The sequence below is a fragment of the Chaetodon trifascialis genome, chromosome 8, assembly GCF_039877785.1.
Source record: "Chaetodon trifascialis isolate fChaTrf1 chromosome 8, fChaTrf1.hap1, whole genome shotgun sequence".
Taxonomy (NCBI): domain Eukaryota; kingdom Metazoa; phylum Chordata; class Actinopteri; order Chaetodontiformes; family Chaetodontidae; genus Chaetodon; species Chaetodon trifascialis.
Window position 1 is genome coordinate 14,795,196 of NC_092063.1, and position 15,363 is coordinate 14,810,558.

General features: G+C 41.6%; 1 protein-coding gene across 2 annotated transcripts; it reads left to right on the plus strand.

Moving 5' to 3' along the window:
* Window positions 1-3,620: 3,620 nt before the first annotated feature.
* Window positions 3,621-15,158, plus strand: ifrd2 (interferon-related developmental regulator 2). Of its 2 annotated transcripts, XM_070969273.1 has the most exons (13): window positions 3,621-4,192; window positions 5,294-5,350; window positions 9,008-9,124; window positions 9,368-9,452; window positions 9,665-9,789; window positions 9,996-10,153; window positions 11,003-11,056; window positions 11,411-11,589; window positions 11,867-11,975; window positions 12,118-12,252; window positions 12,452-12,580; window positions 13,160-13,252; window positions 13,480-15,158. In XM_070969273.1, exons 1-13 carry the CDS (start codon window positions 4,150-4,152, stop codon window positions 13,558-13,560), a joined length of 1,365 nt encoding a protein of 454 aa, XP_070825374.1. In that variant the 5' UTR covers window positions 3,621-4,149; the 3' UTR covers window positions 13,561-15,158. The 2 variants fall into 2 exon arrangements, with proteins under 2 accessions (XP_070825374.1, XP_070825376.1); XM_070969275.1 differs by lacking the exon at window positions 5,294-5,350 and having other exon boundaries at window positions 4,024-4,192.
* The last annotated feature ends 205 nt before the right edge of the window (window positions 15,159-15,363 follow it).

A 15,363-nucleotide genomic window follows, 5' to 3' on the forward strand; every position in this document is an offset into this window, starting at 1 on the left:
AAGTTCGATTCCATCCACTTTTATTTGAAAGGTGAATTATACAAAGAGGGATTCAAACCAATCTATGAAGTTAACAGAAGAAAAACACTTAGTTTTTTTTATTTAGAACTGGTAGAGAAGTCTGAAGCACTCAATAAGATGAATTAAAACCCTTTAGTAACACATGACTAGCAATTTAAAATACAGGTAAGTACAAAGGAGCAACAAAAGACTGGGAAAGTTGTGGAGTGCTCAATAAACAGTCTTTAATCTGCTGCTGACATCCTACCAGAACTGCAGAGGAACTGAACCACAAAAAACAGTGGTTTCAGGTTTATTTGTACAAAAAACAAAAGGATCTACATCAAAATTAAATCTTTTTCCTAAATTCTCAGCAGCTGGATAATCATTGTTTTCAACATCAATTTAGGCGAAACTGGCCTTTTCAGTTCACTATAATGGTTATTTACTAATACTCATTTTATTATTCTTATTTTTTTATGAAATTTTAAAATGAGAAAAAGACATTTTAAAATACTACTTCTGACTTTGTGGTTACATTTCTTTTCACCAATGTGTACCTCAATGAATCTTCAGTTCAGGTAGCTTAATTTTTCTGCTTATTTTAAAATAAAGACTGAACAAATGGCAATGTGAACTCTCCCTGGCTTCTTTCTTGGAAGAAGGCTGTAAGTCTGACACACAGCACCTCACCAATGTTCTCCATGTGGTACAAACAAGATAAAGAGGACAATGAAAGAGGGCCGTCAGGATAAAGTCAGTTCTGAGTTTTTTGCCACTTCACCACTGTTGTTTAAATGAGGTCTTCATGTTAATTGTAATGGTTCTATTATTCCACAAGATGGAGACATGTGGTTTGAAATTATGGGTAAATATCATTTTCCAGTAATACAGAATCTGTTTATGGAAATATGACAGCTTGATAGGCAGTTTAGAAATCTGGAAATCACATTGCAATAAAGATTCTAACCCTCCAGCTTTCGGGAATAAACATTTTGGTACATGGAACCAGACTGACCCAAATAATCATGCTGTCATTTTCATGAGCTTTCAGGCCACCATCGCTGTGGTCTTTCATTATCTGAGATCTGCATAGATAGTGAACTTTATTTTTTCATATATTACTGAAAATTACAGAATTTATTTTCTTAATCATTTGAGGAGAAACATACTCACATGGATAAATGATTTTAGAAATTCCTTCTGCCTGAAATAGAAAGATCTCATAAGAGCCAATGATTAAGAGGTTGTTTCATACTGTCTATGTTGTCTTCATTGTTTGTTTTTTCTCTTTTATTTTTATCTTCAGATAGATTCATACCAAGGCATTTTATTTCAGTTTGAACAGGAATGGATTCAATGTTTGCATCAGTACAAGTATAAAGAGGTAGCAATTCACATTTTTCGAATTCAAACACAAGCCAGGTGCTCTAGAAAGGACTGAGATAATGTCCAGGCCTTTACTATTTTAAAAGTTCTCATATTATTCCATCAAATCCTGGTGATTTACCATTTTTCATTTGTTACAATGCCCTATCAAGTACATTTTGTCGTCCTCACTTCATTTTTAAGCAGTTTGTATCCTTGGTGTTGCATTACTGGCATCTTCAGGAGCTGGTTAACTCCTAAAGTGTCCACGTTGTCAGATTCTTCCCCTCAACCCAGTTTGCTTAAAGGTGTAAGCCTGCTATTAGGATTTTTCTCAAAAACAGTTTATAGAGTCAAAGACAATCCTGTCAATCATTTTTGATGAACCATTTGACGTGTGTGAATCTATGCCCTCTGCCTGTATCTTGTTACTTTCTTATTTTGCTGTGTTTGGGATGTTTCTGGGTGTCAGCCTTTGGGCAGCTGGTGTGCAACCCCCAGCCAATCACAGTGCGTAGAGTGTGAGGTTGAGACTCCATATAAACTTAGTGACCAGGTCACACCACTGTTTCTGTGTCTCTCCTCTGTTTGACTGAGAGTGGGGCTGAGCTACAAACACACATGCAGATAATCTATTTTTCATTGCACGTGTTTGTCCTCCTCTTATCTCCTGATCCCAGTGCTGCTGTCATTCTGTTTCCCTCTGACTTTGAAAGTTTGATTGTGGTGTCTGTGCTTTATTTTCAGTAGCTTATTTGGCTGCTTTGTTCACTGTCACTACCCATAATGCCCTTGTGTGCAGGAATCCAAATGAGTGTAACCACAGTGTCTTGTTTAATTAGCTACATGTGAGTGTATTTCCATAATTTCATATAGGTCTTGGTGATTAGGCTGTACAGAGCAGATGCAGAGTCTCTACAGATCAGAGTTCTGTTAGGTTTGACTCGTTCAGCCCACTTTAAAGCCATCCAAATGGAGTACAACTCAACCATATACACTTAAGACGTTTGATGTCCGTTTGCACATTTTAACTCTGTGGTTAGGAAGTGCAGAACCAGTGTTGTCTGTTATTAGACTTTTTGATCTGTCCATAAAAACCTGAACATACTCTCTGTGTATTCACTTTCTGTAGAACTATAGAACTTGTTTACTAAATTTGCATTTTTCTTTCTTGCCTTAACTTGAAATTAACCACCAGTGGTTCCAGTATCCCCCTGCTTTGTTTTCCAATGTAAATGCTCTACGTTGGAAAAATAAAAGTGACATTCAAAAGTTAGAAGTACTAGCATTAAGAAGGGATGACTTCACAGCCACTGTGGACAGGAGGAATGATTACAGTGACCTGATCTTGAACTCACCGATCCTTTCAGGATTTATTCAGTTTACACATTGAGCATCAGGACTGTCTCACTCAAGGGACAGATTTAGTGTTACCACTCACATGTCTTTGTTCTGAAATCATTCACTATCATTAACATGAAACTTTTTGTTACATGCTAACAGGTTAAAAGTTGACCGTGGGAGGATGGTTAGACACACTGAAGTTCATCTGTCTTGTCAAACTCACTGGTCCAGTGTTGTGTGTTCTTTTCATACACTTTGATTTGGCATCATGGTCAAATAATGTATTGTAATATCAATTCAAGAAATGCAACATGTAATCACAAAACTGAAAAACGGTCTAAAAACTATATTTTGGAGTCTCTGCATGACAGAATGTCTCAATTAGGTCAAAAAGCAGGACCCACAAAATTGCATTTGTGTTACTGAGAAACAAGAAATTACACATTACACTAATATAACTAGACAGTATATATTAAAATGTTATTATCCAAATTCAACTCTGAGAGATGTTTCGAGATACAAATTTGTTTCTATCCTTCACTGGTGCGTTTAGTAAAGTGCAAACTCCACAGACACCCAGTTCGAATCGTGGCACATAAGTCTTTGGGTAGAACAATGCCTGTTTGAAACTAGTTGGGAAAAATGCTTGAAAGTCAGACTTTAATGCCTATATTCAGATTTATATTTCAAAAATCAATATGAAAACGTTTTAATTCTGAGAAGTCGCTGTTTTGTTTTAACACAGGGTCCACTATATCAGTTTTTTGCGCAGTATTCTGACGTTACTGACACAAATTTGACCATCCCTTAGAATTATATCCATCATAGAATTCACCTAAATCTAAATACAAGGGTCTCATCCGTCAGGTCTGGGCTTGGTTTTAGACATACCGGAAACGGGGGATGCTGCAGAACTAACCTGGCAACCCCGGCTGCCGGTCTGTTCAGTAGTTACTGAAAGGAAGATGGTGGACTTGGCGACTACAGCGTGCTCAAAACTCCGTCCCAAACACTTTGGAAAATACTTACTGTCGCAACCTGGTTTTACGTATAGATTACCTAGGGACAATCATAGATAATAGATTGTGGAAAAACGTTGAGGAAAGTGACTTTTTCCGCCACCGCACAACTGTTTATTCCAAGACTGAAGAAAGCGGGGAGTTCCGGAGCGTGGTGGTGGTTGGTGCTCGTAAAGGACGTTAGCAAACGTTAGCCAAAGTGTCAAGAAAAGTGTGAAGACGGTGCAATTGTGGGAGCTTTGTCCCCAGCTGTCGACATAAACCACGGAGTCCATCCAGCCCTCTGCTGCCGCCGCCTTCAAACCAACTGTCAAATCTGTGAAGAGCAGACTTGACAGTTGGACTGAAAGCAGGCTAACTTTAGCTAGCTTCCCTCGGCTAGCTTTGTTGTGAACTGTGGATCAAAGCGCGGCTCAAAATGCCACGGAGTAAAAAGGGGAAACGTGGCTCCAGCAAGCCGGGTAAGTAGCCGCAAGTTAGAGGCCATGCTAACTCACCTTCCAGCTTCTGGCATGAAACCAGCAGGAGTGTTATGACACTGGCAGTTGTGATTTGAACGTTAATAACAGTTTCACGTTGTACGTCTTTATCGGCACACCTTAGGCGCAAAAACCGCACGCGCGGTAGCAGTTTGGGGACCTCTTCTGTCTGCCGTGAATAGCCATACATCGAGACAACTGGTTACTCTTCCGACGTTTATTTAAGCTACTTGACTTATAAATTGTTTTGCTGTCAGCCATGTGACGTTAAAGCCATGTGGCTTTTAGTTAGTGCTGCAGCTTAGCAGCGCACTCCGCTAGTGACAGTTTACATTGAAGCCACTGACTTTAATGTGTTTATATACGCGCAGAAGCAAAGTGCCATTCATCTGATAGAGATCTGTGACATTCAGGACCCCGGCCTGCTAAAGCTGCACATGTAGGGTTAAGGTTAACCGCATGTTATTTTTAGCTGCGACGCCATGCCGCTTAAAACAGGTAGATGAAAACCGTGTTGAAGAGAAACAACCAGTGCAACAAGTGCAGCAGGGTAGCTGAGTTCATTTACGTGCAGTTAAAAGTTGCTGCTCCGGAGTCACAGCTACACGTTTTGTCTCAATATACAGCCGTATTGCTGACCATGCATGTGCCTGTGAGGTTGTTACAGCCCCCTCACGTTTTATGGAGTGACGTTTCCTGCACGTGCCAGCGCCTCAATGCACACAAATACATTTTTGGGGAGTGTAGATTTCTGATGAAGATTAAAAAGGGAATGAGGGACAGGGCAATAAAGACATAGACCAATTTGGAGTATTAGTCTGGTGTTTCCATAATGTTTGTCATCTTTTATGATGAGTTAATTTAGGGCTTCTGAGATGTGCAGTGTTGTTATTGTGTTGCCATGCAACATTTAATGAATTGGGAAAGTGGAGCTTGTCTCTTATGTTTTCTTCTCCGTCATGGTCATTCCTACATTTTACCTTCCCGTTCACCCATGCATCTGTCCACCGATCTTCTTCGATCCATACACCCTTTATTTCATCCATCCATCCATTCATTCCTCCATCCATAAATCATCTCCAGGCTCTCTTCGTCAAGAGGTTCTTCAGCTGCAGTTGTCGGCTAAAGCCTCGTTGAAAGGTAACTCCTGACCCTTGACCCCTGACCTCAGCTTCGTGTCCTTCTCCAGGCTTGTCCAGAAGCTCTTGAAACTCACTACACTGCATGCAGTAAACCCAGCAACCCGCAAAGTTTTAACTCCTCCCACCCACTCACGTTACACACTCAGGCTGCGTACCGTATTGACTGATGGGCTGACTTTACCACAGCCTCTTTCTTGTCATAGTTTCCACATGCATGCCATGCTTGAACACCATGGGCTAATGCCCCCTATGATATTGATTGCTGTAGAAAAGACAAACATCATAGGACTATAAAGGACGTTTGTCCACATCTGACCTTGACATCCACCCAACCTGTTTCCTTACAAGTGGCTGCTAACATCTGGTCTTGTTTTATCACTGTCTACTTTGCCCAAGTCTGGGGGTGTTCCCATCTTGCCATTAATTTGGTTGAAATCTGTCTGACCAGCCAGCCTCATTTTCTTACCTTCGCTGACAGTGGAAAAGTTTGGGTGAAAGCATCCATTGTTTCTCGGAGTGGCTCTTATGCATATGTTTGTGTCATGTAAATATAATACATTTTTGACGCTGTGTTCAGATCGCCCCACTGCTTGATCTGCTGAAGAGTGGGTTTAATTTGTAATTGCGTCATTATTACTCTGTGACTTTCCCATCCTACATTGCCTGACTGCTGTTGTGTTTTTTTTATTATAAATACCTGTAATGTTTGATTGATTTATAGTTCAAATCTGAAACTTTCCACAGATGTCTACATACAGCAACACATTTGACAAAATCTGATGTTATTTGTGAGGGAATAGATAAAAAAGCTTGTCTGCTGCTCGGTCTTTGTCTCTCAACAGAAACATTCAACCTTCCGAAGTAAATGCTTTCTTATACACCATGTTAATTGGATGTTTACATGAAAATGGCAATAACTAAAACGAATGATGGTAAATAAGAGTTGGGTTGCATAAAACCTCCTTAACTGTGAGGGTAATATTCCTTAGGGAACCACTGCAAACTGCTTGTAGAGAGAACACAGGTTAATTTAGTCTTGTATTTAAAGCTTGCACTACCAGGCCATGCCCGGGGTCTCAAACGAGCTCCCACCCATTTGGCTCTGACTTCTGATTTGTCTGTCAGCAGAGCCTCTTCCTCAGGGAGTGACTGATTGCTCTGTAAGCAAAAAGGAGCAAAGTGGAGATGACACGTGAGTTCTGGCAGGGAGCTCACACTTACCACAAGTGAGTTGTGTGTGGGCAGGCCTGCGTGGGAAGGTGTGCAGCTGTGTGTTCCTGTGTGTGTACGGCTGCAAGGGAGAAGCCGATGCAATGACCGGCAGTTCAAGGATGATGCCCGTGGAATTACCGACTGTTACAGGCTCGCAGGGCTTTATCTCTGCTGTGAGGCCCACGGGCTGTTCTGTCAAAGAAATCAGAATGTTACATAATGAAAACATGGTTGTTCAGGTTTAACTTGTTGTGATGGAAAGCTGTATGTCTTATGAAGCTATCACTCTATTGAATGAATGAATGTGTTTAACCTCTGCAAGACAAGAGTCCCTGAATTTCGTGTAAACATGTTAGCACAGCAGCATCATCTTCAGCTCCAAACAAGCACTTACACCCAGTTCTACAACTGACTGTATGATATACTGACACGTGTGAAAAGGTAGCTCTTAATAGGAACACAACATGCAACCATTATGTCATTATTGTACAGTACATTTTTGCCATTTGGTTCATTAGGTTCAGCAGATGATTCTGCTACTCTCAAAATTTTGCCAGGCAGTTGCGATCATAAGATAAGAAAAGAGCCATTTAAATGACACTTTTGCACATATGGATATATTTGTCAACCGCAGCAGAAATTCAGCAGCCTGTTATAAGATAAGTCCCACCATGAATGCCTCACTTCCGCAGTGTAAAGAAAAGGCAGAATAGCAGATGAGACAACAATAAGTCTACAGTTGGGTCTGCTGAACTTTAGCCCAATTTACTCAGTTTACACACCCTGAGCTCAAAAATAGTCCTGGTTCCAATTACCCATTTAGCTCGTTTGAATTTTCTCTGGAATGTTCTCATTACCTGAGCGTAAGTGGAAACAGCGAAATGATATCAGAAAATCTATTTCTTGTCGTGTTCAGAGTAGGCGTTGAGCCTGTGCCTGAAGCTGAGTGGAATGGACTATACTTGGTAATGTTGCAGGTAATCTACAGGAATAGGTTAAAAACATGCTTTCATTGAGAAAGCATCTCACAACTCAACTTCCATGTTGCATTTTCTGCAACAATAGCACTGACCTCTGGGTTACCTTGAGTGTCCTGGTTGACCTGAACAAGGTTACACACACACGCATGCACCCACATAGAGTCTGACCATTCTGGATCGTACACACTGAGTGAATGAATAAATGAATGGCCACTCTGGTCTCCAGTAATCCCACCAACAGAAGAAAGTCCTGAGCCAGCAGGAACCTGAGGGTTAGCTTAGCTTAGCTCGCGTGGCTCTTATCCCCTGTTCAGTACAGGCTCTGTGTAACAAATTGTCCCACTCTTTCATACACACACAGGGCAGAGCTGTGTTGAAACACTAATTACTGCCCTTGTAAGAGTGTAAAAGATAATGGAGAGTTGGAAATTCCTCAGGTTATCTGCTGTATCCTCTCATTACCGTGTGGAATTGATAATGAAACGTGACAGTGGCATATTGGAGGTTACATGTGAGTCTGAGTGTGTTTGTGTGCGTGTAAGAAGACCTCTGCTGGTGTACAGTTACTGACAAAGACAGCTGAGCAGAGTAAGCCTATAGTCAGCTTGCCTAAACCTGCTATTAGTCACTGCAGGGGAATGGCGTCCTGCCAATTTCTGGTTAATTTTGGGATATATCTCGCTAGGTGTCTCTATTTCACATTCACAGTTAACCAGCTGTCATTTTGAGGCCTTTACCAATCTATAGAGATCCTAACTGGCTGTTAAAAAAAACCCACCTTACTGTAGAATTTAAGTCTCTATATCACCAAAAACGGACAATTATAGCCTCTGAAAAAAGGATTTACCGCAGGGTTCTTGGATATCATGGCGTTCCAGTTCCACTCCCTTGTATTGCAGCTTGCTGTGGAAAAGATGATACAGAACCAGGCAGCATTTTGGACAATAAAGGGAGGAAATAACTGTTGTTGCCCAACAACGTTGTGGCTTCTTGTTTGGAAACTTTTCAGTCTATTTTTGACCAAGTGTTGCATATTATTTCCTTGTCCTACAAGCTTTTTCTGCACCCTGTCACTGCCCTAATATCTGCAGATTGTGAGCTTGTCAATCCATCCTCACCATACTTGTCATGATGGAGATGCATCGTCTAGATCTGCTGATTTTAAGTAACCCAGTAACAGTCATGCTGCAGCAGCACACGGCTGCCACTGAAAACAGCATTCAGACTTTTGCTTGTTAACTCGCATCACGATTCTGAGATGATTCATTCCCTTCCCTTCACATTACCCAAAACAGTCAGAGCTTATGTCTGAACTAAGACTCCAAGTGTGAGCTTTCAGTTGAATGTAAATGTAACAGACCCCTTGCTCTCTCCTTTTTTTCCCACCACCATCTTCATATCCCTCCTTTGTCCATTATTCCTTCATCTCACTATTTCGCCATCTGTCTTCTTTCTTTCTGTAGGTATTAGAAATGGGGTGAAGGGAGAGTCGGGTGCCAGTGATGATGAGCTGACATCTGATGTTCTTAGCCACTACAGCAGCGCCAGCGAAAGCACCTCGGTCCTAGAAGAGGGCACAGGTTTGTACATACATGCAGATAATGCATGCACATGCTTTTTGCAGTGCTATTTGTTTTGGATCATGTTAGCCACAGTGCTGCTTATGTACACTGAAGGAAATAAATGTAGGCAGTGTTTTGTAGTGCATTTTCTGTGATGTGACAGTAAGGCATGATTTCCATGATTTTTTCCCTCCTAAACTGAAGCATTAAACTTACAAACAGTTAAATCCTACAGTATGTGTATTGACTGGCCAAATGCAGGAGGGGAGCAGGTGGATGAGCAGACTGCCCAGGAGGAAACAGAAGACAAACTCAAGCAGTGTATAGACAACGTGATGGATAAGAGGTGAGGTGTTTGTTTGTTTGTTTTTTGCTTTCGTCTAATCACTACCAATGATAAAAATAGGAAATGTCAGAAATAAGCAGGAAGACAAATGCTGGTGAAAGTGATGGTGCAATACCAGATGTGAAATGGAGTAGATATGCAGGAAGTGATGTTACTAAATATCTTAACCTTTTCCTCCTCTCTCCCTCTCCTTGTACCTGTTTCTGTCTCAGCACTAAGACGCGTCTCGCAGGTCTCGAGTCCTTGCGACAGGCCTTCTCATCCAGGCTGCTGTATGACTTCCTGACAGAGAGGCGCCTCACCATCAGCGACTGCCTGGAAAGGAGCCTTAAGAAAGGTGAGACAGAACAGATATTCTACTATGGTGGTTGAGTTTATTTCTGTGGTGATTTTGTATAAATTCACACACAAATCATCAAAGTTTTGTCTTCCCTCAAGTGTTAGTGCAGAAAACATGTAATCCTGTTTCTCAAGGTGCAACTGAAACGCAGTCAACAACAGCTGCAGTTAGTGATAAATAAAAAGTAACTCTGTTGCCTCCAGGCAGCGGGGAGGAGCAGTCAGCAGCAGCCACAGTCTTTGCCTTGCTCTGTATCCAGCTGGGGGGTGGAGATGAGGCAGAGGAGGGCTTCAAGATGCTTCGCCCCATCCTCACCTCCATTCTGATTGACAACAGTGCCAGCATTTCAGCCCGCCAGAGTGTGAGTAATCACATACACCTTCTCTAGTGTTGTGCAAAACATTGGTTACAGCATGATCATTCTGTCACAGCAGCAGCAGCAGCAGCAGCAGCAGCAGCAGAAGCAGAAAATGATATACGGAATGCACATCTGCTTGGACGTACAGCTGTGGGAATGTTGCATCAAAGTCTTATGAACTGCAGCTGAAAACTCAGTCAGCAACGTGACAATGAAAGATGGGGAGCAACAGCAGCAAATCCAAAAACATCTGGTTCAGCAGAGAAGTTATTGAGTGCAAAGTCTGCAGTGCATTCCTCCCACCCAGCTGACCTCACTCTCACCTCCATTGTTGTCTAATAGTCAAATGAATCATAGCTCAGACATTCAGTTAACATTAAAGGAAAACTCCACTCCACAACGTATTCTGGACAAATTCAGTTTTAAGGTGGACTGTCCACTCAAGGAGAATTTCCCAGCCTGTCAAGGTTTCTTTTGATGCGTCGTAAGGCTCTTGCCAACTGCTGCTTTCAATTCACTGTGTCAATTTTGGAAACAAACAGAAGACATAAAGATGCAACAGTAGACAGTGTTTAGGGGTCTCTTGAGGACACTTCTCACTGTGTGACATTAACGGCAGTCAGGTTTTTCCCAGTCAGTAGTTGCCCAGTTTAAAACCAGATATTTACCATTCAGGAGATTTTCTGTAGTGAAAACATTAAAAAAAGAAATCAGGTGAGGGTCATGGTTGCCACCCTTGTACAATGGTCATGTAAGTTTTGACCTCAAGTTTGCATCAGGAGATTCGCAGCTTTCCTCTGTCTGTAATTAAACCTCAGGTCATGTGACTGTTCTTGCATCTGTCTCCATCAGTGTGCCAGAGCTTTGGGGATGTGCTGTTATGTCTCCGCCGCTGAAGATGGAGAGGTGAGAATGACTTGTTCTCAATGGCTGAATCCATCATGACACTCATGATTTTCAATGGCTTGCAGGGGGTTACAGGGAAATATGGCACCACGGGGAATAGTTTGACTGTTTGTACTTCAGAGGTTTCAGTTTACTCATTGTTGCCTCCACACCTGATGTTTAAACCAAACTATATCAACAATTAAAAGCCTTCTAAAGATTTCCCAAATAAAATCTCATCAGTTGTGAGGCTCTTATTATCTATATTATCTGGGATTTTCACTGGTAGTTGTATTTACATTGTGCTGTTAAACGTCATCCCTCATGACGTTTTCTCTCTTTTTCCCCTGTAACATCACCACTGAACCCTCCCAGGACTTGGTCAAGTCGTTGGCCCTTCTGGAGAGTGTGTTCATGTCTTCCTACCCCAACAGAGAGGGAACGCTGCCCGCACCCAAACCCGGCAGTCCAGGCCTCCACAGCGCTGCCCTGCAGGCCTGGTCGCTCCTGGTCACCCTCTGTCCTGCATCTAGACTGACTGTGCTGCTTGACTAGTGAGTGAAACTAATTCTCAGTGTTGAAAATGGAAAAAAACAAAAAACAAAAAACTGCCTCGGTGTGGGTTAGTGTGAGTACCCAAAAATCTCCATAGTAATCTTTCATTTGTGAGTTTTAGTTTCATTCATTTATTTAATTTTAAACAGTGTCATATAGTTCTCTAGACTTCCATGGGCGTGACATTTTGGTAAATCATATTGCTGATGTAAAAGCTGTTAACAGTGACAAGTAGTGTAACCAATCATGATTCTTTCCCTCTGTCTCCTCCTGTAGTCACCTCCCCAAACTGCAGGCATGTTTGCAGAGCAGTGATGTAAACTACAGGATAGCAGTGGGGGAGACCATCGCACTGCTGGTGGAGCTGGGACGAGATATAGAAGAGGTAAATGCACATAGACAGTTGTGTACCTTTGTGAGCAGACACACACACACTGCTGCAACAAATGCCATGTACTTCTTTTACCAGTATCCCCATATCTCTGGTTTTAATGTCATTGTTCCATGCAACAATTATGTCACTGTAGGAATTCGAGGTGGAGGACGCTGAAAGTCTGTGTCAGTGTCTGAAGAGTTTAGCCACAGACGGCAACAAGCACCGAGCCAAGAACGACAGGCGGAAACAGCGCTCCATCTTCAGAGAGGTGCTGCATTACATCGAGGTGTGTTTTATCACTGCAGCCACAATATCTGCAATGATAACGATTTCGCTTCCTGTGCTCGTAATTCAGTTACTGAACAGTTTGTCTTTTCAGTTTCAAGTTGTGCACATCTGCTGTGGGTTTTGCTTGAAAGGTTTGGCCTTGTGTCCTCTTCCTTTTTTGGCTTTGACTTTGTGATGTCCCCTTTCTTCTTCTGCAGAATGAGGATTTCACAGAGGAGAAGATCAGGTTTGGCATGGAGAGCGTTTACATCGACAGCTGGATGAGAAGAAGAATCTATGATGCCTTCAAGGAGATCATGGAATCCGGAGTTAGACACCACCTACAGGTGAGGAAAATGCACTGAAACCAGTTGCTTATGTCAGCAGAAAGAGTTTGTGTGTTCTTACAGGAATAGAGCTTGTGCCCCAGTAAAGCTGCATATGCCTCTGATACAGCCATGTTCACGGTCGACTAGTTTTCTGTCACTTCCACCTGGCCAGCAGCCTCGCGTGATTGCTTTAATGCCACATATTTTTTGCATCACCTCCATAGAGTGATACTAGTTTGAACACCAGAAGCTGAGTAGAAATACTGATATGTGCCTGCAGAGCCAATTTCATTAGCAGGCTGTGAGCTTGGCAAATGACACGCACACAATGAACACACCTACACATGCATCACATACTGCATGTGTGGGCGAATCCCACTGCCTTGCTGTTAGTTTTATTGTGCATGAATAAACTGAGCAATAATGCAGACACATCCTGCATTTTCCAATAATGGCACATTAGATAGGAAATATTAATAGAGGTCCTTGGTAGGCAAGATGATTTTACACCTCAGTTAATTCATTAAATTCTGCATGTTTGTTTAGATGGACATTTATGTGTTGTTCATTTTGGTGTGTGTTTTTGCTTTGGTGCAGTTCAACCCACTGCTGAGAGACATCTTTGGCCTTGGCCCGCCCCTCATCCTGGATGCTACTGTCAAAGGCAACAGGATCTCTCGATTTGAGAAGGTAACAGCTTGACTTCTGTCCTTGAATCTCAATCTGTGCGCTGGAACAATCTGACCTTAGAACATGTGATGGCATTTTCTGAAATTTTCTCCTAGTCTTGCATTTATGTTGCATCCTTGAGCTGCTGCTGCAGTGAAGGTTCAGGAAAGGAACTCATCCTGTGTGATTGCAACCTGAGAAGTACAATAATTGTTGCACTCATCTTGTTACTTTTTTTTCTTTAACAGCATCTTTTCAACTCCGCTGCTTTCAAGGCGAGGACTAAACAGAGAAACAAAGTTAGGGACAAACGGGCCGACGTCATGTGAGAGAGGGAGGAGGACAGAGTGAAGGGATGGACAACTAAGTGAGGAATTCCCTGGGCTGTATTGAGATGAATACCTTCAGCTGTCAGAGACACAAAGACTCAACGAACTCGAAACCGGGCTTTTTCACTTGTGCTCTTCACCCGCAAATTAATTCTCAAGATGGCCAACATATATTCTTAACCCCCACAGGCAGAGGCAGCCTTGCTCCCAGCAGGCACGTGCTTTTTCACTCATTTTTGAATCGTCTGTAAAACGATGCTAAACCTCTTTTATGTGGGATTAAATCGGCTTCATTACACTAGTTTTCTGTGCACACAACAGATGTGATCTTCAGATATGAAGAAGGTGTTTTATTATTTTATCAATACAAATACAGAGAAAGTTAAGTATGAAGTGTCATTGAGAGTTAAACATTTTTAAAGCTTTATGGCACATCTGAGAACCTGTGGAAGCCTTCCATGTTAGACTTAGTGAAACCCTCTTTGGTGCTGATTGGTTGTTTTTGATACTCATCTTGAACTGCTGCCCGGCGGCTTGACAGTCAGGTCTTTTTAATCCTAATTTCTAAAATCAGTTTCCACGTAAAGCCACTTTTCCAGGATGTAACGACTCCCGGTTAATTCTCTGAATCTTAATCTTTGAGCATCCACTTCTATAACAAAAAGCAAAAATAAATAAATAGCCATGGACATAATGTGGAAAAACTCTCCTCGACTGTGGGCTGATGAGTCCCCTCTGTCGTCCTCTGTTTCTACTCCCAGAGGCTCCTGCAGCTGCCAAACCAGAAACTGACTCGATAAACAATGCAACCTAAAAGAAAATGTGTGTGGTGTTTCGCGTGAGTGTGTTTTATTTGAATTTTATTTAACACCATGGAATAAAACACAAAACCATATAAACAAGAAGATGCCTAATTAAGATATAGAATCAAAGAGTTAATATTGTCATGTTTGTATTGATTTATTTTTGAGAGGAAAAATACATTTGAACCGTTTCAGGTGAATAATTGTATTTTACTCTCTAATTAAAAGAGCAGTACTGTGTGATTTTTAAGAAATTAAAGAATGCTAAGAACTGTTTACAGACATAATTATGAGATGATGATGATGATGATGAGGAATTTCTATTTTTTTCATGTATATTTTTAATGCGGGTTGGTGGGTCATACAATCTATGTGTATGTGTTGCAGATAGAATGTATAGAGGGCTTTATGGTAAGATGTGTACTTGAATCATTAGATGCATTTGAATGACTTCCCCTCTGATGAGCAGTAAATACCTACAGCCCGCTAACCAGAGCTGCTGATTAGAAGGGTTGGCGTTTGTCACAGCGGTCAGGTTAACATCTAAAATTGAGTGTCCTCACTGTGGCAGCAGCATCAACATTTTCAGTGTTTTTGACTGTAATGAATTTTCCAAAGCACACTTAACAGCTGCCTGGATATTTCAGTACTTTGGTGAAAACTTTTCATCAGTTTCACGGTTTCCTGTGGCCTCGAATATTATGGCCTCGCCAAACTGTCTTATTAGTGGTTCTGGTGTTTCAGAACAGGGACAGAGGATGAATTGAATGAAATAAAGATTATTTGAGCACTTTCTTGGCCTCTTTTGTAGTTTCAAAAGGAGATGCAGTTGTTTCTGTCCTGGAGAGACAAAGATCTATGGGATTGTGACTTTTTGTAGAAAGTGATCAGATTTTACCACTGATAACCTTAATATAAAATCAATGTTAGCCTGAGAACAGATATGACACACTTTAATATGAACGGTCTTAATATGACTGGCTGAAGATAATATAATGAA